This window comes from Pyxicephalus adspersus, chromosome 7 (genome assembly GCF_032062135.1).
Source record: "Pyxicephalus adspersus chromosome 7, UCB_Pads_2.0, whole genome shotgun sequence".
NCBI classification, from domain to species: Eukaryota; Metazoa; Chordata; class Amphibia; order Anura; family Pyxicephalidae; genus Pyxicephalus; species Pyxicephalus adspersus.
Window position 1 is genome coordinate 59543788 of NC_092864.1, and position 22860 is coordinate 59566647.

The window sequence follows — 22860 nt, forward strand, 5'->3', positions numbered from 1 at the left end:
ATTGGATAGAACGCATGTCGGTAGGCGGGACACACAGCTTGCAGCGTTCGGCTTCTTGTAGTCATAGAAACTAGCAAGTAGCGTTTGGGTTGCTAGGAGACACATGGCCGACATATTTCTACAGTCCTAGAGTGCAGCAACTATGGCCAGCAAGAAGAAGGAAGTCACCCTGCAGGTACAATAACTTTATAGTAATGGAAGCTGAATGAAATATCACATTGTATGACTATAAGTAGTATTTATGGCTTGGGGTGATATACTTGGTGACTATACAATTACCCTAATACATTTTATTAATATTACACAGTATTTATATAGCGCCATCATATTATGCAGCGTTGTACAAAGCCCATAGTCGTAACACATGGAAGGATGTACAGCACAGAGCAGAACTGATGGCTGTACATGGCCACAGATTCCAGGGGGTTATTCCTATCCTGCCCTTGTCATGACTCTATTTATTGTACAGCGCTGTGTAATATGTTAGCGCTATATAAATCCTGTTTAATAATAATAATACATGCCAACGCTGCAGTCACCAACAGGAAGTCCCCACCATTCAATGACTTGCGAAGAACAGGAATAGGATTCAGTAAGGTTTACATCTACTACTATAGGCAGACCTATCACCAACATTCTTACTTTACATAAAAGAGTACACAACACTTTCATGTAAAGTAAACATTTTCTTTTGGTTTAAAACTTTTTTTTATAAAGGTGTGAAGCCCCTTGTAACAAGATGGGACTACTAGGAAGGGTTAAAGAACAAAACAAAACACTCATGCACAGCTTAATTAAAAGTTAGTCCTTATCCTTATTGGGTGTGTATCAGTTCCATCAGCAAGAACACATCACAGCTCGGTTTACCCCAGGGAGTGTCCATTTCCATATCATCCAACTGGGAAGAGTCAGGCTACGTACACATGTGTAATAATTATCGAACGAATGACTAACGACCGATATTCAAGTGAACAACCACAACGATAAACGAGGATTGTCGCTGGAAACGAGGACCGTCCTGGCGGATCCATTTGGGCGACGATCGTTTGCTATCTATTGTGTGCACGATCGTTCACTGATCGTGGATGGTTCTGCGGTACACTTTCTCCGGTACTTGTCATGTCCTGCATCATTCAAACAATCGTATCTAGTGTGTGTACATTATTAGTGGATTATATTTCAACGATCGTATCGTTACAGCTTGTACAGAATTGTGCACAATACGATCGTTCAAAATAATTATGAATAATCATTGATCTGTCATTCGTTTTCCAATGTTATTTATTGCACGTGTGTACATAACCTCAGGCAGGGAGAAGCTGGCATTTCTTTACCTGTATCCAGAAAATGTCAGCATCAGCACTCAGTTCTATGATATCTGAAGTAACAATTATACACTGATCTCAACCAATTAACTCGTTACATGATCATTACTACCTCACTTTGACCAAACCTCCTTGTTACATTATAATATGAAAAAAACTTGCAATCGTTAGAATGAGAATATATATTTTGTATATTACCAGTTGCTTTCTTTCTCATGATCCATCGGGGCATAACAGCCATAACTTTCTTCTGATCAGGTCACTCCCACCCCAACAAGTGTGGGCAGGAGGACACAAGATAATCACAAGGGCACAGACAGTTTGCATAAATCCACCTGTACATCCATATTATGCTATTCAGTACTCCATGTTTTTGTATTTGACTTGCTAAAAAGATTACCTCTTAGGTGGCTCTCCAGTGGAAAAATCAGAAAGCCTCATCACTCCTGCTACATTCCTCCCCTTCTGGAATGGGAGCGCAGAGCCTTCTGGGATACCCAACTCACACATTCAAGGAGGCTTCTGGCTGCTTCTTCAGGGGCTTTTTCCTACATGGGAAAAAAATGTCGATCTCGCACTTGTGCAGTGACATGGGCACTCTTTTATTTCCCCATTTACATTGGCTATGTCACCTGATCTCACGCCTACGCACTGCACATGCGAGATCGCAGAAGCTGGAAGACAGAGAAAGAAGATGTCAGCGTCTGGTGCTTCCTCTGTGCTGGAATGAAGGAGGATTACAGGACAACGTGGGACCTGATCCAGGAATGCTCAGGATGGATCGAGGGATCTAAGGAAGGTCAGATGAGTTTTTTTTTTCTTTATTTAGTTCCATTTTATTATAAATCCTTGCACACAGAAATGAATGTTATCAGTATTTATTGTCTCCTACTTGTTTTATTAACGTTATATCTCTTCTTTTATTGTCAGATTACCATAAGTAATCAGGAGCAGTGGGAGGAAACTCTCTCTTCCAAAGGACTTCTAGGTAAACTACAGTGAATATAATGCAAAGCACACTTCTTAAAGTCAGTCCATTGGAAGGGAAATATGGGAGCTGACATTTGTGGTATGTTCATGCAGGCTCCAAATCTGTCATCTTGGTCCTTGCTGCACCAGTTACTGAGCCACCATGCACACTGTTTGATACTGGACACAAATCCTGCTCCATTCCACAATATGCTGAGGCACCAGGTGTATTATCATTTGTGGTAGACTGTTTTTATTTGTCAATGCTTACTGGCACATATAATGGAGCAAGCCTCACTTTAATGACATCGGTCTCAGAATGTATGAAAGCTCCAAGGCAGGGAAAGAAAAAAATCTTATGTCTCTTTCTGTTTGTAGCCTTATGAGGTTAATTTCAATGGTAACATTTTGCACAGGCTAACAATATTATTAACAATATTCTTCTATGAAAATCCAACCATTCAAGTCCATGCCTTGGAGTAGCAAGTAAAAATACAGCTGAGGGGGAGTGCTGGAAATGCCAGATGCGGCCAATGCGGAGCTAAATCTTATTAAATGGCCCACCACTCAGACTCCCTCTTCATTGAAATAGCACCGCTACTAAAATTCCCGCCATTACTTGCGTCTATAAAACAGTCCAATGTTGGGCCACGCATAGGCAGAGAGCCCGCTGGTCTATAGACGGAAGTGATGCTGGGAATTGTAGTAGCGGCGCTATTTCAATGCAGCGGCGGGTCAGCTGCAGTTCATATTTAGGATTACTTTGATAGCCCAAAAAAAGAACATTGGGAGCCAGAGTTTGACATACCTGCTCTAAGGAGTCTATTTATAAAGCAGTGAATATGACATTTATTCAAACATTCCTTGGTGGAGCAATTATTGCTATTGAAACACATGGACCTGGAAGATTCTCCCCCAGTGAACGTTAGATTCCCTGCTTTATAAATAGACTCCTAAATGTGAAATATTTATTATTGCAGAAAAGAGATAACTATGCAATGGGCCTGATTTAATAAAGCACACCACGGCTCCAAGGAATATACACTTTCATCAGTGAAGCTGAGTGATCCAGCAAACCGAGAATGGATTTCTATTGCTATTTGTTAGCAAATGTTTTCAATTCTGGACCAGATTCATTTCAGGATTGCTGGATCACCCAGGTTCTCTAAAAGGGTATCCCCTCCAGCCTTGGAGACCTTTATTAATCAGGCCCAATGTGTTCTGTAATGTTTAAATAGGGACAAATACTATCCAATACTCTGGATTTTGCATATTCATATTTATCCCAAGCACATGAACTTTGTGCACAGATATATCAATGTTAAAGATGAATATTCAACATTAAATTCACACGTTTTATGTCCTCTTACAAGTTAATAATATTTTGAAAGTATGTTTTACCACTTTCAAGATTAGACAATAAAGAAGGTCAGATTTGCATTTTTTTAGTATTTTATGAAATTGGATTTTCTTTTAGATTGTGCCCTAGGTATTGATATGCTGATATTGTTCCTTTCTTAGTTGTGGACGTGTATCAGGCCTGGTGTGGTCCCTGCAAGACAGTTGTCAGCTTATTCCGAAAAATTAAGAATGAACTGGGAGATGATCTTTTGCAGTTTGCTGTGGTAAGAATGAGGCCAGTGTCACCTACCAGGATGTAAAACATCTGAACATACAGTATTTAGGTGTTCAAGATTGTTTTAAACTGATAGTATGAGAATTCAGCTTTATGTTTGAGTAAATCCTAACACTTACCTTCTCTTATTTTGTTTCATTTTATGTTTTTGTTCTTTGGTTTAGATACATTAGCCACCTACCCTTTAAATCAAACAATGCTTAGAAAAAAAGTTTTAGAGATATTGCCTTATATTTAATATTTTAATAATGTATTCATTTTTGTATAGTAACCTTTTATTTTCTGTTACAGGCTGACGCTGATAGTATTGATGCTCTCGAGAAATACAGAGGCAAATGTGAACCCACTTTTCTTTTCTTTGCTGTAAGTTGAAAAACACAAATTATTAAATTAACATTAATATTTACCATTTTGTATGTAGAGGGGTATATGACCCCTCTCATCAAATTATTCAGCTCATCATAATATTCAGTTTTATCAACAATCATGTATATAATAATAATAAAGAAAAGAAAGAAAGGTGCAACTGTTCACGTGACGTCTTAAGACTATGTAATTTGTATTATTTTCTTTTTACTAGTCGCCGTTTGCTAAGATTATTACAACTATAGAGAACAAAGCTCCATTTATGTTTTTTTTATATTTTTTTCTTATATGATGTGTGAGCCTTTGGTAAAATTTTTAGGGTTATAGCAACAGAAAAATCTTTGCCTCATTTAAATAGATCATCATTAGAATTTGATGTGTGAGATATGCCTGGGTGCGTATTTAGGATTTGACTTGTACTTTCTGTATTTTTTGTAAGTCCTGTAAATGTTTTACAAAGATTTTAAATGAATTTACATCTAACCCAGAACTAAATTTCTTTTAGGCAGTGATTGACATATGTATTCCATATGGAAAGCAATTTTTGCTAAACTAATGCTAAACATACACCAAGCATATTTATTCTCAAAATCGTTTTCGATTAATATATATATATTATCATACAAATGAATCCTTTGAAAATGACTACCAGTATTAAGTGTACTATTAACCAGTTGAGTAATCAATCTGTATGACTATGGTCATATGACAATTTGATTTTAAGCTTGCCTGGGCAATTTTTGATCAACATTTTGCTCAACTGTCAAAACTATCAATAAAAACATTAGTTTCTTTTACTAAGTACTTTTTTAATATTAGTTTTCTGTGTTTCATCTGTTTGCTGGAAAGTATTTCATTGTATTTAGTTACCATAAAGGTATGTGCTTCAAAAAGAAATTATGAGATTGTTATATTTTTGCATTCTAATCATAACCATTGACATTTGTTGGCTTTGTGCTCTATGTATATAAACTATTTAGTTGACTGATTTATGTTATTGTTTTTTTAAGGGAGGGGAACTGGTTGCTGTTGTGAGAGGAGCCAATGCACCATTACTACAGAAAACTATTTTAGACCAACTTGAAGCAGAAAAGAAAGTTTTGAACCAAGGCCTAGAACGCAAAGTGGTAGGAAACAGTTCTGTACAGTTGAGTGGATATATGAAACAATTCCAGATATTATAACCTGTATCTGCTCTCCACCAGTGGAAACAACAAAGCAGATATTTCACAAAGCAAATATTTCTATTAAAGGTGTTCGTCTCTCCATTACCAGAAAAGTATATGAGCCCAAATAATAGACACAATATATACATATGAAAAATTATCTGAAGGATAATTTCTTAATGTGTATATGTAGCTATGAAACCCAAAGCATACAATAACATTTAAACAATATTGCTAATTGTCATATATTAATTATTCTAAATAAATGTTTTTTATTTGTTTCTCACTATTCAGTTGTTGCTACAGGGTCTCCAGTCCATTCTTTTTCTGTAGAGAATCGGCGAGTGGAGTGCCTATATTATGCTTCTGCTTTGCTCCTCAGTAGCAACATACAGCTATTGTGTTGACAGCCACGTTCCTGATAGGAGCTGCTTCCAAGCAAGTTGGAAGTTGGATAGAGAACATGTAGGCCAGGCTCACAGCAGGAATACAGGGATGCAAACTGACTACCCCAGCATAGGGTGTTTGCTTTTTGCATTTGCTTCTCTGATTAGCGTGGTCCAAGGGATCCATAAACAGAAGGAGATTGTTACGAGTACCAGGTATTTGCAGATTGATGTGAATTAACATTTGCCTCCATATTTCTTGAGAGCATTCATAGTATCAGCTACAGCCTTTAACAGAAAATATAAGGTTAGCAAACATAAATCAAACAAGGTAACAAACAAAGGTGTATTAAAAATTAACAAAATACTACTAATACATTTAAATCAATCTAATAAATATTTCACTGTATAAACGTGAGAAATGTTATCTTATTAATTATAAGAATATTGGTTGTATAGGACAGATTTGCTATACAAGGCCCAATGTTTTTGGGGATAACTGTATTCTTTTCTAAGGTTAAAGATGAGGCACTGTTAGAGGAAGAAGAAGAGACATCCTCCATTCTAGCACAGGTTGAGGATGATGAACTGCGTAAGTAAAAACTAAGTGTGCACTTCATTTTTGCATGTTAACAGGTTTACTACTCAAAAATCTCTCTTTAAAAAAATGGCTGTTTTTGGCCATAGTAAGCAAAAATTTGATGTTTCAGGGAACTCCCCTACCCCCAAATTGATCTTTCTGCTTTCCTGTCCTAATCAATAATCCTCCCACCTGAGTTGAGAGTCACTGTCTGTACCTACTGTTTCCTGGTATCTTTTTCTACTTTATCTAAACATTTAAATGACGAGGGAAATTATTTAAGATTCATTTCCTCCTGTTTGTGATCCCATTGGCTCTTCATGCTGCCTGAGGGCGATTAGGTTTTTCTCCTATAGTCTGTGGTTAGGGGATATTTAACCATTCCCTGCAAGTTTGATGGTCATTGGGAATGCAGCTTAAACACTGTAGTACAATTTTTATTTCATTTAGAAGTTCTCATGGCAGTTAGGAGGCTGCATTTGACCTTCCTTGAGTTGCACTGCACAGCATGACCTGATTAGGTATTAAAAGCAAAATGCACCTGAGATAGCTACATAGAGAGAAGTCAATTGATATTAACTGTGTTAAAAACAAATTAAAGATATTGCAAACATTAAACACCTTGCCACTGGGCCACTTTGGGCCTGATTTATTAAAGCTCCCCAAGGGTGGAGAAGATACACTTTCCTCAAGAAATCCATTCCAGGTTTGCTGCATCACCCAGGTTCATCGATGAAAGTGTATCCTCTCCAGCCTTGGAGAGCTTTATTAAATCAGGCCCATTGTATAAGAACTATGACACTTTATAAGTGAGGTGATGCAATATTTTAAAACGTCACAGTTTTCATTATACATTTATGTTGTATGTTGTAGTGCCATCTGGGAAATCTTACACGGTGGCTATTATTAAACCTGATGCAGTCGCTCATGGAAAGGCAGATGAAATTATAATGAAGGTAATATAAATATATATCTATTACAATTAGTGATCGTTTTTTTATGGTTCAATACTGACTATGTTAACAATCTAAATAAAATATGTCAATAAATTAATTGGGTTTATTTCAGATTCAAGAGGCTGGGTTTGAGATTTTGGCACATGAGGAAAAGACTATGACTGAGTCTGAAGCCAGAGACTTCTACCAGCACAGAGCAGGAGATGTAAGTACTGACTCATATAAAGAACAGATTGATACAAGCATATAAAGAAACTGATATGCCAGTTATCCAGTTCTCTGGAGAGCAGTACTAGCTCAAGTTTTCCTTTGATCTGAAAAGAATTTTTTTTCTGGCAGACCAGCAGATTAGCACTAAATTATTCTATTTATTGAGAACATTTTCATGCATATTTGTGCAGAATATTATGTCTAGGTTACTAATACTGTAGGAATTTACTGTCATTTTTGTCATTAACTATTCATAAAGATGAACAGATAGTGTGTGTCTCATGTGACAATGACATTAATCAATAGAAGTTTTTAACCCTTCCATTAACAGGCATAACCTAAGAGGCCCCATGGTTTGACAATATGTACAGACATTAACAGGTAAACTTGATGGTATCATCAGGAGCCTCAATAGACTCCTAATGCCTCCTTTGTGAGTCACAGAATGAGATCTGGGACACATAATCTTGCTCCCATTGCACTGTTGTGGCTTAATTCTGACCATTCTCCCTACTCACCTTCTGTAACACCAGGACAAGCCTCACCGACAGCTGAACCTAACCTAAATGTCTGTGGAAAGCACAAGCCTATTGAGAGTATAAGACAGCTGCATTTGACATAAACTCTTTGCAGAAATTTACGCTAAAAAATAGCTTTACCAGAAGCACTCACACATATTAAAAGCCATAAAATGTTACCATGTTGAATTGTATTGCTGTGTTGTACTATATGGTAAAACCACTAGTGAACTTTTCACTATGGTAAATGTATTATAATATATTCATAATAATGTCTTTAAACAGGAAAAATTCCAGGAATTGATACAGTTTATGTCTAGTGGCCCATGTCATGTTCTTATCATATCTAAATCTGGGGAAGAAGATGTGATCCCTGCATGGAGAGAGTTTATTGGCCCAACTGATGTAGACATTGCCAAGAAAGAAAAGCCTGAAAGGTAAATAAATGGCAGCAGTTGTCTTGGGCTTGTAATAGCCACACTAGAAGTCATATAGCAGTAGTATTCTACATAAATATATAAATTACATGGTTGTGGTGGTGTGGTTCTGTGCACGTGTTGTAATTCCTGCATGCATTTTTTGTTCCTGTTCATTGTAGTCCATTCAATAAATGCATAACAAAAAATCACATCTTTCATCTACATATAAATTAAAGTTTTATTTAATAAAATTTAAGAAGACTATGTTAAGTGTATTTTTTTCCTAATAACCCATTCTCAGTGCATTGTTATACTGTTACTGTGAGTTCTCCTATTTTAAAGTATGTAACATGAAAATGTGTGTTATCACACTGCACTTGCTTCTAAAATAAAATACATACATAACTCTTGTTTATTATTAGTATTATTAATATCATTAATATTATTATTATTATTTTCTTGCAGTTTACGAGCACAGTATGGTACAGAGGTGCTGTATAATGCTGTACATGGGAGCAATGACCGTGAGCAGGCCAGCAGAGAATTAGCCTTCTTCTTTCCAACTTTTAAAAAACAGCATCAACACACAGACGAATTAGCATCAAAGAGCCCAGAGAGAACCTTGGCACTAATTAGACCAGATGTCTTAAGAGACAGGAAAGGTAAAATTTTTTATGAACATACAATACCTAATTTAATGCAATGTATGCTGGTGGTGTATGGAGAGTTGGTGCATAGGGGTCAGGAATCTCAGATGAAGCTAAAAAGTGCTTGTTAAAGTTTTTTTTGCCTGTAAGCATATTATGTAGACACAGAACTTTAACACAACTCCTTGTTATCTCTTACTTAGATCACATTATATATAATTTGGAACAGGGGACATGTATAAAACATATGTCTATTAAACTTGATTTGAAGCTGAACTTTAGTGATCACCTTAAACATACCTTTAAACCTTTTCCCCCCTCCCCCTGTGTAGTGTTCCCTGGATTTTTTACAAGTTACAGGGGTTGCAAAAGATCTATCATCATAAATCAGGAGTCGGAGTCCAATGTCATTGCCAGTCTTTGTGTCCAGTTACCAATCAGAGACACGATTGTCTCTGATTGGTAGAGATAGAGACTTATCCCTCTGCTTCTCTCAAAGCTCAGCATCCTAAAGCTGTTAGCTGTTCCAGAGATAAGGGGCCTGATTTATTAAAGCTCTCCAAGGCTGGAGAGAATACACTTTCACCAGTGAAGCTAGGTGATCAAGCAAACCTGGAATAGATTTCTTCAATGTAATTCCTATTTGCTAGCAAATGCTTTGAATCCTCGACCAGATCAATCCCAGGTTTGTTGGATCACCCAGCTTCACTGGTGAAAGTGTATTCCCTCCAGCCTTGAAGAGCTTTATTAAATCAGGGCCAAGGACTCCAAGATTGTTAAAGCACAATACCCTTCCTATGTCTAGTTTCATACATGGCACTAATGCTCTGCAGCCATTCTGTTCATTCACAGATTGTACTGACGGGAGAGCAAGGGCAGTACAGATTGGAAGGATGGATGATGGGAAAAGTGCTGGGTTTGAGATATCAGCCAAAGCTTCTAATGATGTTGTGTTCCCTAAATGCTTTTGGCAAGGGTGAACACTTTCTGCAACCATGCAAAAACAAAAGTAATGCTAGAGTTTAGCTTTAAGTTTAAGTAAAACTGTGAAAGCACAAACTTCCAAGCATAGAGATAGATTCCTCCCCTGGATAGTAGCCCTGGTTAATGATGATATACACTAACGCCTCCAGTAGTAACAGCAGTACTGTACATGTGTTGATGACAACATGACTTTAATCCCTAGTGTGTTAAGATGCATTTCAGAAACCCTCATTTTCCCACTCTATATAAACACATGGGAAACGTTAGGGACACATTTATGTTGTGCTTTAATTGACATGAAATGATGCACTTGCCAGGGATTGGAAGTTACAGAAATGTGTCAAACGTTGCAAAAAATATCAAATTTGACTGATTGCCTTAAAGCTTATGTCAAGACACAACTGAAAAACCAAACATATTTTGTACATGTCTAATACATGCACAGTTTTTTTGTTTTGTATTGCAAAGAACGCTTTCAGTTATATATTTAGTGAACTAAAAGTGAGCAAAAAAGGAGAAGTTGACAATGTACTGCAACATGCATGCAGGGACATTACAATGGGCCACACAGGTCAGAAGGGGCCCTAAACATTTTTGTTACGTGCTTTCTTTCAGATGAAGTTTTGCAAAGTATTCAGGAGGCTGGCTTCTCCATAGCAATGCAAAAGGAAGTTATGCTCAGTGAGCAACAAGTTGAGGAGTTCTACAAAGAGCATGTAAATGAAGATTATTACCCAGCTCTTAAACAGCAGATGACTAGGTAAATACTTACTTGTTATAATAATTATGTTTTTAAATAATTTATGTTAAAATCTGAAGATATTTTATGTGGATATCTTATATACAATACTTCTGTCTTCACAGTGGTCCTGTCCTTGCCCTGGCACTTGTAAAAGACCATGCAGTAAAGCACTGGAGGAGTTTGTTAGGACCTGCTAAAATTACAGAAGCATTAAATGAAGCACCAGACAGGTTAATAACTAATGTTATTTTTTTGGGTGGTGTTATTTCATTTGTTTTTTATTTTTTTCACATTTTTGTTGTTTTTTGTTGTATTTTTGAATTTTGACAGCAAATCAGAAAACTGTATTTTTATTTTAGGATTCATAAATAAATAACAATAAGCCATTCTTGCACTTTCCCATGCAGGACAAAGCCACAGGTTTGCTTCTGTAACTGTTTGCTTTTATTTTCAAATCCCTTCCCTCAGTTACCAGGGTCGGACCTAAACCTGGTAGTTGGTGGTTTTAGGTATTATGGAGCATGCAATTCTCTTCTGCCACATAAAAGCTGCAGGAGGAATGGGGGTCAGGACCCAACTCTAACCAGGGATAAAACAGAATGTTGTTAGTGTTGTTAGATTAGTACAAAGACGAATTAAACAGGTAGAGTTAAAACCTGTCAATGTTTTTATTTCTATCTGTATGTTCCTCAACCTGGTGACAAACAGTCTATTTATTGTTTTGGCATAATTGACATAAGTGATAAGAGAAAGTCTACCCAACTGGGTCAGAGACAAAATTGATCTCAAAAATTTTTTTAAATAAAAATAAAGTCAGGTTTTAAGTAAACTATTTGCTTTACCCTAAAGAGGTAAGTGCCAAGAACGCATTTTCTCATGCCCCATTTGATCCTCTTGTGTAGAAGTTCTTATAGTCTACATTTTATTTTCGCATAATATTGTACAGTGTTTTGCAATTACCTTTGTGCCTATTTTCAGCTTGCGAGCTCGTTTTACCCCTTCAGAGGGTGAAATTAACCAACTACATGGCAGTTCATCCCCAGTGGATGCAGAAAAGGAAATCAACTTTTTCTTCCCAGTGGAGCATACGTTGGCAGCTATTAAACCTGATGCACTGGAAGAACACAGAGGTAAAAAAAAAAACAAAACAGTCTTGCAATTTAGGATATACAACAAATTTAGAGTGTCCTTTCTACAAATGATGGTAAATCTTTTTGTGAACTGACCTAATTACCTGATCATTATGTTGATCTATGTATAGAAGTGTAATAACAGTTCCCGGACATAAGCTTTATAATCTTTTGCAGCACTATACAGAGAGCACTTTTTTATTGTATAGAATTAGAGGGAGAAGACAAGCAAAGACACCCCTCTGCGTGCTCTCCAATGGCGCACAGTAGCAGTCATTAGGTGTTAGGCTATGTACACACACTCAATTATTGTCATTGCAATCTTGTTGACTATACAGCATCGTTCTGTTCTATTCAGAGGGTGGAGAATGAGTGAGGAACACCTCACTGCTTTTTCCACCCTTCACTTTCGTTGTGGTCATTTATCTTTTGTCCTTCATGTACACAAGTCAGATTCTCGTCCAAGACGAGTCTGACAGCTTGTATCAGCTAAGAATCATCTGATTTGTGTACATAACCTTCATAGTCATTTAGTGATATGGTTCATAACCAAGATAATGCTGGGGAACAGCTGGACAAATGCTGGATTTCTCTTTGAGATGATCATTGACCTTTGTCCTGCACAACTAAAATTAAGTATCTGTACTTGGTTTAGAAGATGATGGATAATGATGAATAAAAATTAGGATACTTGATAGTGTCCTGCTTTATATTTATACCTGAATATGTGTTAAAATCTGTACATGTCTGTTAGTATGTTAAGAATCATATATTTCAGGAAGGAACCTAATGAATCATGATGCATGAACTGTATGATTTCCTGATTTCCCTGTAGAATATAATTTATGGATAAAAAGGTCGATTTATGGCATTACCAAGGGAGCATTTCTGAGTGATAGTTGCAAATGCTACCAAAACTTCATATTTTATTATTTAGTTAAAGTGTTCGAAAAGGGCAAATTTTGCTTCATGAAAAACCCTTTTTAATTTCAATATGTCCAAAATCACTGGACTCACAAAGATTACTTAACGTTCAGTCATACCAAGCACCTGCAATACTAGAAGTAAAGCTTTCAACAGTGGGGGCTTCTTTAAAATTTATATTAGAGCTGGTATTTTAGGGTATGCCCCCACTTCCCTGTATTAGCAGCCTGGCACCACTGGTATTCGGGGTGCTCTTGTCATAAGTATAGAGATGTGAGTGTTCAGGTTGCTATTGCTCATACTAGCCAGTTTTCCAATGGGCAATGGAAAAACAAAGAGGTTGCATCCTGCCCTCATAAAACTACCAGCCACCTGTAGACGCGAGGGAAACCAGTAGCTAATGGATTTAGTATGTGAACTAATGAAAGGGTTGCTTTGGTATATATTTGTTTATAAACAACAGATTTATTGGGTCAATGTGCCAGATAAAGATTTGTAGCAGCCATTACCTTTTTTTTGATGCATGCCTTCAACATCTTTGTGACCAATTACCCCAAGGTTCAATAATGCCAACACAGCAGTCCAGCTGAATATAAATTGTACTTTAGCAGTTCCTTACATAAACAACATGGATGTTTGTTACTTGTTATTTGTATATTTGTTACTGCATACTTTTTTACAGATGAAATCTTGGAACGAATTCAAGTTGCTGGATTTACAGTCTCTCAAATAAAGGAGACTAATCTAAGCCAAGAGATGGCTGAGGAGTTTTACAAAGAACACAAGGGGAAACCATTTTATGATCAACTTGTCAATTACATGTGCAGGTAGGGTTAATTAGGTATTGTGAAAGAATGTACTGTGTAATGTTATCAGTGAGGCATGGAGCTAAAATTGTGTTCTTAAAGTGAACCCGTACCAAAAGTCCCCCCAATAATGTACCACAAAAGTCCTGCTATTATGTTTCTTTAGCCAGAAAAGCCACGTTCGTGCCCCTCTCTGGTATAGTTATATTGGTCACTTTGCTAAGGTAGTCTGGCTTGTTTTGATTTTATGGTTTACCGTCGCCAACTGCTGTGCCTCAGTCTAGTAAAAGTGTAACAAGGTGAAACAAAATCAGAAAGGATCACAGAAGAAGCCTTTCTAGCTGATCAATAGCAAGTATTTTGTAGCATCTATTCCTGGGCAGGACTTTTACAAGTTTATAAAGAAGTACAGGTTTACTTTAAATGTGCTATTTTGAGTTAGTTGTTAATTTGTCTTAAAAAAAAATTTGTCTAACTTTCTAGAAAGGGCATTCTGGTATTTAAATATAACCTCAGGTGTAAAACAATATACAAAAGATGTCATCATTCACCATGTCATGATTTATTTACCATATTTATTTACCTAATAAATAAATACCCACAAGCCTCAATAAACTTAACAAATGTTGTAAAGAATAGTGGGCCAAAATTCCTGGACATCGATGTGAAAGGTCGTTAAAGTTATGCAGAATATTATTACTTCAAGGTTTTTGCTTAGTTCTAAAAGCTATAAAATCATTGAGTGTACTTAGTTTTTCAGACATTTTGACTTCATTTTTGTTTAAAGAATAATAATATGGTTCCTGAAAACATCACAGCACCCTGCTTGCTACTTTTTGTACACTTCTCAAGAGCGCTTAGCCTGGATGCTGTTAGTGAAGAGTACAACAATGCAACAATGCAAAATAGATAAATCTAAATAGAGGAAGACATAGACCTGTTTGATTTATTCCTACAAAATTGTAATAATTTAAATGTTAGTTAAAATGGAACTTACGTTCTACTTTACTAGTACTAGTACTAGTACTAGTTTATTACTACAAAAAAAAAAAAAATGATGACATTTACTGATGTAATTTACTTCCTTAGACCCCTCGATCCCTCCACAATTGGCCTCTATTTGGTCCTGTGTCATCCTGAAATTTTGCTTTGTTCTGGCGCGGAGGAACAAGATCTGCATTTTTTTCTAGATTTTGGGGAAAGTCCCCTCTGTGCATGTGAGATAGGGAATGTGCAGAAGGGGCAGCCCAAAACCGTGGGAGGCTGCAGGCTACCCATTTAGACTTTACTGCAGGGGAAATTCACTTTTATTTAAAATAAAAAAATGTAGTGATAGGCTAGCTTTAAGTGTCATTCAGTCCAGTTTCAAATGTATCCAAGATTATATGGTATGTGAATTTTGAAATATATTATGTTCCTTTTTTTCCAGAGGTCCCTGTTTAATGATGATCCTTAGCAAAGAGAATGCAGTGCAGGAGTGGAGAGCACTGATGGGCCCCACAGACCCCACTGAAGCTCGTACATCAGCCCCCGATTCTCTGAGGAGCTTGTTTGCCAACAGTATTTTGCAGAATGCAGTCCATGGCTCCTCAAACATAAATCATGCCACAGAAAAGATCAAGTTCATATTTGGAGACATTGATCTAAATGGAAATATTAATGGTAAGTTCACTTTACAAATTAGTAATATTCCTTCAAGGCAGCTTAGAAGATGTCAACACTGCCTGTCTTTCTCCTGCTTCCCCTGTGTTCAGGATTTTTGGTTCATATAGGAGTTAATTTATCCTTGCACCAAGGCATGATGGCAATGTACAATAACCTGTACATGCACAGTTCAGTGTTTTTTTATTCCAAAGTATCTTGCAAAGAGAAAGACAAGAAGTCTTTACTGCAAAAAAGGTATGTATATTGTGCAGTAAAAATCCTACTCACAACTTTTTGGGCAAAATTTACATAAAGGTGATTGTCAGGTGTCTGGTCTGCACAGAGTTTTGGCCATGTCTTGTATTCCCTAGTAGCAAAGCGTAGCCAATAAGTATAATAGACCACAGAAGTTGTGTGCTGAGGAAACCTGAAATATATATTATGCCTATGAGGAGAATATATTGGGTTATATTAAAGCATGACTGGTATATTGATGTTAAGGAAGATAATGGGACCAGAAAAAAGCCGTTAAACCAATATGGAAAAAATGGATAAATCTAAATCCACTGAATCTTTGTTCCACAGGGACCAGTGATAAAGAATCCACGAAAAATACTGTTGAGGATATTGAACAAAGTGAAGACAGTAATGATGGTACAACCCTCCCAGGTAAAATGGAAAGGACAATTTGTACTATGGTACTCCTTTAATGAATACCAACAAGCATTGGTTCACTTTATTGCAGCCAGGTCATGGTTATCTATTGAAAAGCAGTGAGTTTCCAAATGAGGTTCACTCTAATATAATTAAAACTTTGTTTCATTGGATATTTTCATGCAATTGTGAAGAAAGCATTTAAATAATTTAAATCAGTCCCCACTTTCAAAAAGATTATTTTCAAATATTGTTAATATATTTAGAAAAGGTGCAAATTTTACAAGGCACATATTGGAGCCTCATAACCTACTATTTTAGGGGACTCTGAAAGAATAAGAGCACTTTCATTAGTACCCAAAAAACAAGCACAGGCAATCTATAAAAACCTGCCAGGGGTTGACCTAAGGACACACCTTATTTTCTATGTTAGGGGGAGATCTATTTACTATGTTAGGGGGAGATCTTGTTTTTTCAACATTGCACTTTGTTATATTTTTAAATGAAATTTGCATAATAAAAAAAAAAAAAAAAAAAAATATATATATATATATATATATATATATATATAAAAAACAAGATTGCTGAATTGAACAAAACATATAGGCTGTGATAAATGTTGGATCCCTGGCTTAGGCTGTTTAATCATTTTAGAAAAAATAATTTTCAGAATTTTGTAAAAATATATTTTTTTTACAGCCAAGTATCTATTACTGATGCGTTTATGTTGGCATAGCATGCTGGACTATATTAAGAAAACCCAGCACTAGTTGGCCACAAAAAAAGTGAACAGTAACTGTCTCTGTCAGCCAAAGCTGGGAGGGCATTTTTTAATCTTTCAGCTGTCAGTGTTTAATATGATTCAGATCTGTTCCCAATGCAGGCTGTTCACAACATAGGAGTAAATCAGTGTTTTAAAACGATTATAAAACTAGCCTCATGTGCTGGTTGTACTTATCAATCATATGTAAAATTTAACCTTTACTAAACTATAAGAAAAAAAAAATCTAAAATCTGCATTTTTATTCACAAATAACAAAAATGTAGTTTTTTTGTAATAATTCCATTCTTATTTTACAGAGAATGAAGAATAGTCTGTACATGATGATATTTAATTATCTGGCTGTTTCACTCGGACATGAACATATCTTTTCTGAGATGCAATATACATATGAACTTTTCAGAAATGGGAGAGATTTAATATTCTATATCACACCAAGGCAGTGCTAAACAGGAGCATTGAAAAGATCATAAGATGTATTTCAGCTTGAATCATACATTTCTTACTGAGAAAATATAAAAACCTGACCACGTCCTAATTGTGTGTGTGTGGTTATTTTCAGCAAAAATCTTTCTCATCTTCAGTGTCTGCCCCTGATCACTGCAAAACTGACTGGGCTGGATGTCTTTGTTGGGCAGGATTCACAAATACAAAAACTGCAATAATCCCCTCAATATAAATACACAAAACACAGAAGAAAACTCTTGTATATGCATTACTGAATGAAAGGCATCCTAATTTTTTTCTAAGGGTGTTACTAATTTCCTTAATGCCTCTCAATGATTTTTTTTGAAAATATGTACCGGTATATCATACCCTTTGAGGCATACAGTCCAGTATTCTCAAGGCACGGTCAAATGTACTCAAAATATCCTATTAAAGTGTGTGTTTTTTTTAGGAAAAAAGTGACAGTAAAACAGTAATAGTTCAGCCACAGCCAAACCTTCAAACCAGCAAACACCTAACTAAGAATATATACATTGATACATATAATACAATATATACAACCATGTCAAGTTGGAACAACAGCAACAGCAGGCAGAGACCTGATCTGGAACACAGCATAGAGTCAGAAGCCAGGGACTGGAAATAGAACAGAGAACAGAAGCAAACCCAGGGAAGTGCTCACTTTTTGTTTTTTGATTTTGCACTGCAGAAGATTTCTGGCATTAGTTGCTCAGGATTGTAGTATGGACCTGTTGCACTCGCTTGCCATATCCAAAACAAAATGGCTGGTTTGAACTTTAATCTTTTTACATAACAGACAAAAGCATCTGACCTATGCTGCACAAGGGGGCAATGCTTTGGAGGTTGCAGCTTTATAAAATATAACCACAAATGGTCTGCTATAAGACTGAAGAGAATTTTAGCCAAGGAAGTAATTTCTTTATCTGTATGAGAACAACAATTTAAAATGAAGACTAAAGGAAGGAAGATCTATTTCTAGTTTTCAAAAATGCAGATTTAAAATCTTTATTCCTAAGAGTATAAATGATAGGATTAAACATTGGAGTTACTATGCAGTAAAATATGGTAATCACTTTGTCTCTCTCTGGTGCTAAACTTGACTTAGGTTTCATGTAGGCAGCCATAACAGAACCGTAATACATTATCACAACTATCAAATGGGATCCACATGTAGAAAAGGTTTTCCCCCGTGCAGCTAATGACGTAATTTTACAGATACCTAATATAATTTTAATATACGACACTACAATCAAAGTAACCGGGACCATAAGAACAATTGCACCAACTACATAAGAAATGCATTCAATGAAGAAAGTGTTTTCACATGACATAGATAACATTTCTGGTACTTCACATAGAAAATCATTTATTTCATTGTTCCCACAAAGATCTAAATTAAGTATAAAAGGCACATGTAAAACAGGAAGAAGAGCTCCACATATCCATGTACTTGCAGCTATTTTGATGCAGACCACCTTACTCATGATGGTAGTGTAGTGTAATGGATGACATATAGCTACATAACGATCGTATGCCATTATGGCAAGCAGTATGCACTCAGTTTCCCCAAAGGAGAGAGTGATATACAGTTGTGTTGCACACTCTGCATAAGAGATTATTTTTGTTTTTGATGCAAAATCTCTCAGCATCCTTGGAATAGTTGATGTTGAAAAACATATATCCAGAAAAGAGAGGTTCGAAAGAAAGAAATACATAGGAGTATGAAGATTGGTGTCTGATAAAGTGAGGCTAATGATAAGAATGTTTCCAGTCAAAATGATCAAATATCCAAACATAAATATAATAAAAAGAATGACTTGAGTTTTGGGATTTTTAGAAAGTCCAAGCAGAATAAATTCCACAATCACACTGTCATTTCCCAAAGCCATTCTTTAGATCATAATGGAAAGATATACATTTAGTGAAAAATATATAAAATTTATCTTAAAATTAATCTTTAGCCATAACTTTTATTTTGATTAGGGTAAGAATTTTTTTAACATTTTTATAGTGTCCAAAAAGGTATTTTCACCACTTGCTGTCCCAAAAACAAAGCAAAACTCTGGTAGAAATATTTTAAAAATTTGAGAAAATACCCTTGAAGGTTCTTGCCATGGGCAAAGGTGTCCCCATTGTCTCCTGTTCTAATGACAACCATAATATTTTTTAACTTACATTCACTTCCTGTCTTAGTGTTATCTGTCCAAAAAGAGAGGGTTTATTTCCCCAGCACTGAGGTCGGCAAAACAGGGGTTCTAAAGGCTAACTGTTGTATCAAAGAGCGTTTGACTATACACGCACTTTAAGTGATTAAACTTTGGAACAGATGCACACAGATTTGTCAAGTCTACAGGTGATATTAATTTCATGAATAACCATTGGCTAAATTCCTGAATGGCGACATTTTCTGCAACTCAGATATGTAAAGATATATTTTATTATGTATATAAATTAGATACTAATATACTAAAATGTCAATCAGATATTGGTATATTAGTGCTATGGTATAGCATTTGCCCAATGCTGGGAATACATTATTAGGCTTCTTCTTTAGAAGTCATTGTATTTTTTTACATAGCAGCCAAAAGCCTTTGACATATGCTGCTTAAAGTAGCAAGGGGCCACACTCTTGGGGTTCGTTCCTTAAAAAAACTTAACAGCATTTGGTCTGCTATGACCCTAAAATACTGGCAGGCAAAAAATTCTAAATTATTATATCACTGACAAACTTCAAACACTGCTAACTTCAGATTGCATTGAAATGTGCTGTACCCTCTGTTTATTACTGTACAATTACAAAAACAAAGTATTTAAAAATGTATACAGTAAATATAAAAAATGATTTAGGTATGCATATTGATCATAGAGTTGTTGTCAAGTATTCTGACCCATTCTATTTTTGGCCTGGGCATCCAAACCATGGATCATGGATCTTTAGGAACAAAAGAGTTATAATTAAATTAACCTTACTTTTTCTTTGGAATTAATGCATAGTCAGCATTCGGTCTTTTCCTTGCACTTATATGTTAATAATAATAATATTACCTTCAATTTGTAACACAGCAACATATAACAGTGCTGTGCAATAAAAAGGACTGCACATGACAAACCTAGACATGTGTCCCAGCTCTTGGTTGCCCCCAGCACATATATGTGCAAAAGATGGGTGGCATCTGGGGAACAAGGGTTGGTGGAGTACCCGGGGTTTCTCAGGACTGGAAGATGTGGGTAGCCTTAATGCTAGGCAGGAACTGGAGCAGGCCAAGTGCAGGGGCAACAATCATATATCAGTGAAAATAGCCAAGTGAGGTATCCTGAGGTGCATACCCAAAGCTCAAACCCAGGAAACAATAGCCAGATTAAGTATTTAGGATAATAGCCAGGTTAGGTATTCAGGGGGCTGAGCAGAATCATGGTAAAGGTAAGGCATAGGTTGGTATTGGTGGCAAACAAGGTTTAATGTACAGCGCTGCGTAATATGGTATATTAAATCCTGTTTAAAAATAATAAAAAAAGGTAATATTAAGTAATCATAAAAATAAGTAATCATAATATAGATAACATTTCTAGAGCACATATATACGCACATAGCACATATATGTAGAAACGTACTCAGACAGTGAACATTACATACTGTATATTATGGGACTGTAATTCCTTAGACAACTGCAGTGTCCTTGTACAGACTGTACCCCAAAACACCCCATATAACAATAAACACCAGCCAAAGAAATGTGATGTATAAATAACTTTAATCAAGGATTTGAATTTCGAAGTCTATCTTCAATGTGACAAATAATAATAAGTAACATAATAAATGCAGCATCGTGTTATTTTCCCACCAGTTTTTTCTCAACTGCACTGTCCAAATGACTAAGTGTAATATCACACTCCATCTGACAGTAAAATACACAGGATGAATATTTAAAAAGGGTTGTAAATGTTTAAGGATAAACATTATAACTTGTTTGCAGTAAAAGTTTAGGCGTTAACTAATTGGTTAATGATGGGAAATGTTGTCATTTTCATTACAAGTTTACACATCTAAAGCTATATTACATGTTAATTTTTCACATATAAAAAAAAGTCCAAAATCAATCTGTGCAGTCCAAAAAATAATGTGTGTAAGTTTCCCAAAACACACAAAACATGCCAATAATAAATAATTTCATATTGTGGAATATAATGGCTAAACATGTTCAATACATAAATACGTAATGAGCATATTAGAAAAAGTATCCATGGGCAATTTAAATTGATCTTGAGCATGGAGCATTGTCCAACAATTAAAGACTTGGGGTATTTCATCACTGCACTTTTTTCAGTGACAATATTTGTGTATTTTGTTTATGGAATTTGTGTCATTAATATATGGATGATGTATGATTTCTCCCATTATAGTATGCTCCTGATGAATCAATGAGGGGTTCAGTATTGTCTGCTGCTTGTAAAATGTGAAAATGCTGGTGCTTTAAGAAATAACACAGCAGTTCTGAACAATGCCTAGAACATAGGGGTCATAACTGTTTGAAAACACTCTTGCAGTGGCTAATGTATGCCCAGCCTGGAGCTTTCTGCACCGGTTTTTGCATGTCTGTTTTATTGGGGTGCTATGTTAGGAGTGTTGGGATGGAGTGTTGCCATTCCAATGTGCTATATTTAATAATTCCTATTGTGATGTTTTATATTGTTCACTATGAAAGAATATATATACTATTATCTATATATCAGACTCACAGTGAGTTGCACTCTTCTGCCGTGGGCTCAGCCACAATCCCAACCTTTACATTCAATAAACGTTCTTATGAGTGATGACCCTGGGACACTTGTGAGAAGCCATTGCAAACATTAAGCAGCAAATCAAAAATATTGGATGAATAAAGTGAATACAGCACATGGCCGAATGACTAAGGTGAACATAACTTTACTTTATTACCCAAAAAAACTCCTATAACAAATCAATCACTGAAGTGTAAGGAGAGCAGAAAGTGGCTTTTTAAGGCAAGCTAATACTGTTAAAACAAAAACTTCCTTATTATAAGTATTCAAAAACAACTAGAATGCAATATCATTACAACATAACAGTTGCAATTACAGAAAGAACTGTATATTCTATAGACAATATTTGTTGAGCTTCTTACATCTAAATCATGAAGCCCACTTATCAAAAGCATTTACTCTTACTCAAATAATGGTAAGCATCCTTACCGACGGGTTTCACTGAAGCTTTAAAATGCTTAGCCCTTCCTATAAATAAAGCTTTAAAAGGGATCATAAAATTAGAAAAACAGAATAATTTATTTTTGGACAAGCAAGGCAAATTAAATCACAAGCATTGCAATTGTGAATCTGCATCTGCGTTCATTGTAGTGTATGCAACAGATATTTCATACATCTTATGGAACAATTAAATGACAACAAAGGGACAAGGAATAAAAGAGTTACGTGTGGCACAAAGAGTGCCAGTGGTGCTATTTAAAGGAGCATGGTTGAAGCCTGACCTACTGATAAAAGACAGTGCACATATTTGCCACAGTTATTGAATTATT

General features: G+C 35.9%; 2 protein-coding genes across 2 annotated transcripts; one reads left to right on the top strand and one right to left on the bottom strand.

The window, feature by feature from the left end:
• The first annotated feature begins 102 nt into the window (after positions 1 to 102).
• NME9 (NME/NM23 family member 9) lies at positions 103 to 17376 on the top strand. Its single transcript, XM_072416823.1, has 17 exons — positions 103 to 175; positions 2256 to 2313; positions 3816 to 3919; positions 4222 to 4293; positions 5307 to 5423; positions 6365 to 6440; positions 7302 to 7384; positions 7497 to 7589; positions 8398 to 8549; positions 8997 to 9193; positions 10778 to 10922; positions 11027 to 11134; positions 11883 to 12034; positions 13641 to 13785; positions 15194 to 15426; positions 15994 to 16077; positions 17143 to 17376. Exons 1-17 carry the CDS (start codon positions 143 to 145, stop codon positions 17154 to 17156), a joined length of 1866 nt encoding a protein of 621 aa, XP_072272924.1. The 5' UTR covers positions 103 to 142; the 3' UTR covers positions 17157 to 17376.
• An 888-nt stretch (positions 17377 to 18264) lies between these two features.
• LOC140336059 (olfactory receptor 2G3-like) lies at positions 18265 to 19200 on the bottom strand. The gene has a single exon (XM_072419112.1). The coding sequence runs from the start codon at positions 19198 to 19200 to the stop codon at positions 18265 to 18267; it is 936 nt and encodes a 311-aa protein (XP_072275213.1).
• Positions 19201 to 22860: the final 3660 nt, after the last annotated feature.

Bases quoted from the DNA above. Each gene is read 5' to 3' on its own strand.
- NME9 (XM_072416823.1), top strand. From the start codon at position 143: ATGGCCAGCAAGAAGAAGGAAGTCACCCTGCAG. The intron at 176-2,255 runs GTACAATAACTT...TTTTATTGTCAG, and splicing joins AGAAGGAAGTCACCCTGCAG to ATTACCATAAGTAATCAGGA. The intron at 7,590-8,397 runs GTAAGTACTGAC...GTCTTTAAACAG, and splicing joins ACCAGCACAGAGCAGGAGAT to GAAAAATTCCAGGAATTGAT.
- LOC140336059 (XM_072419112.1), bottom strand. From the start codon at position 19,200: ATGGCTTTGGGAAATGACAGTGTGATTGTGGAATTTATTCTGCTTGGA.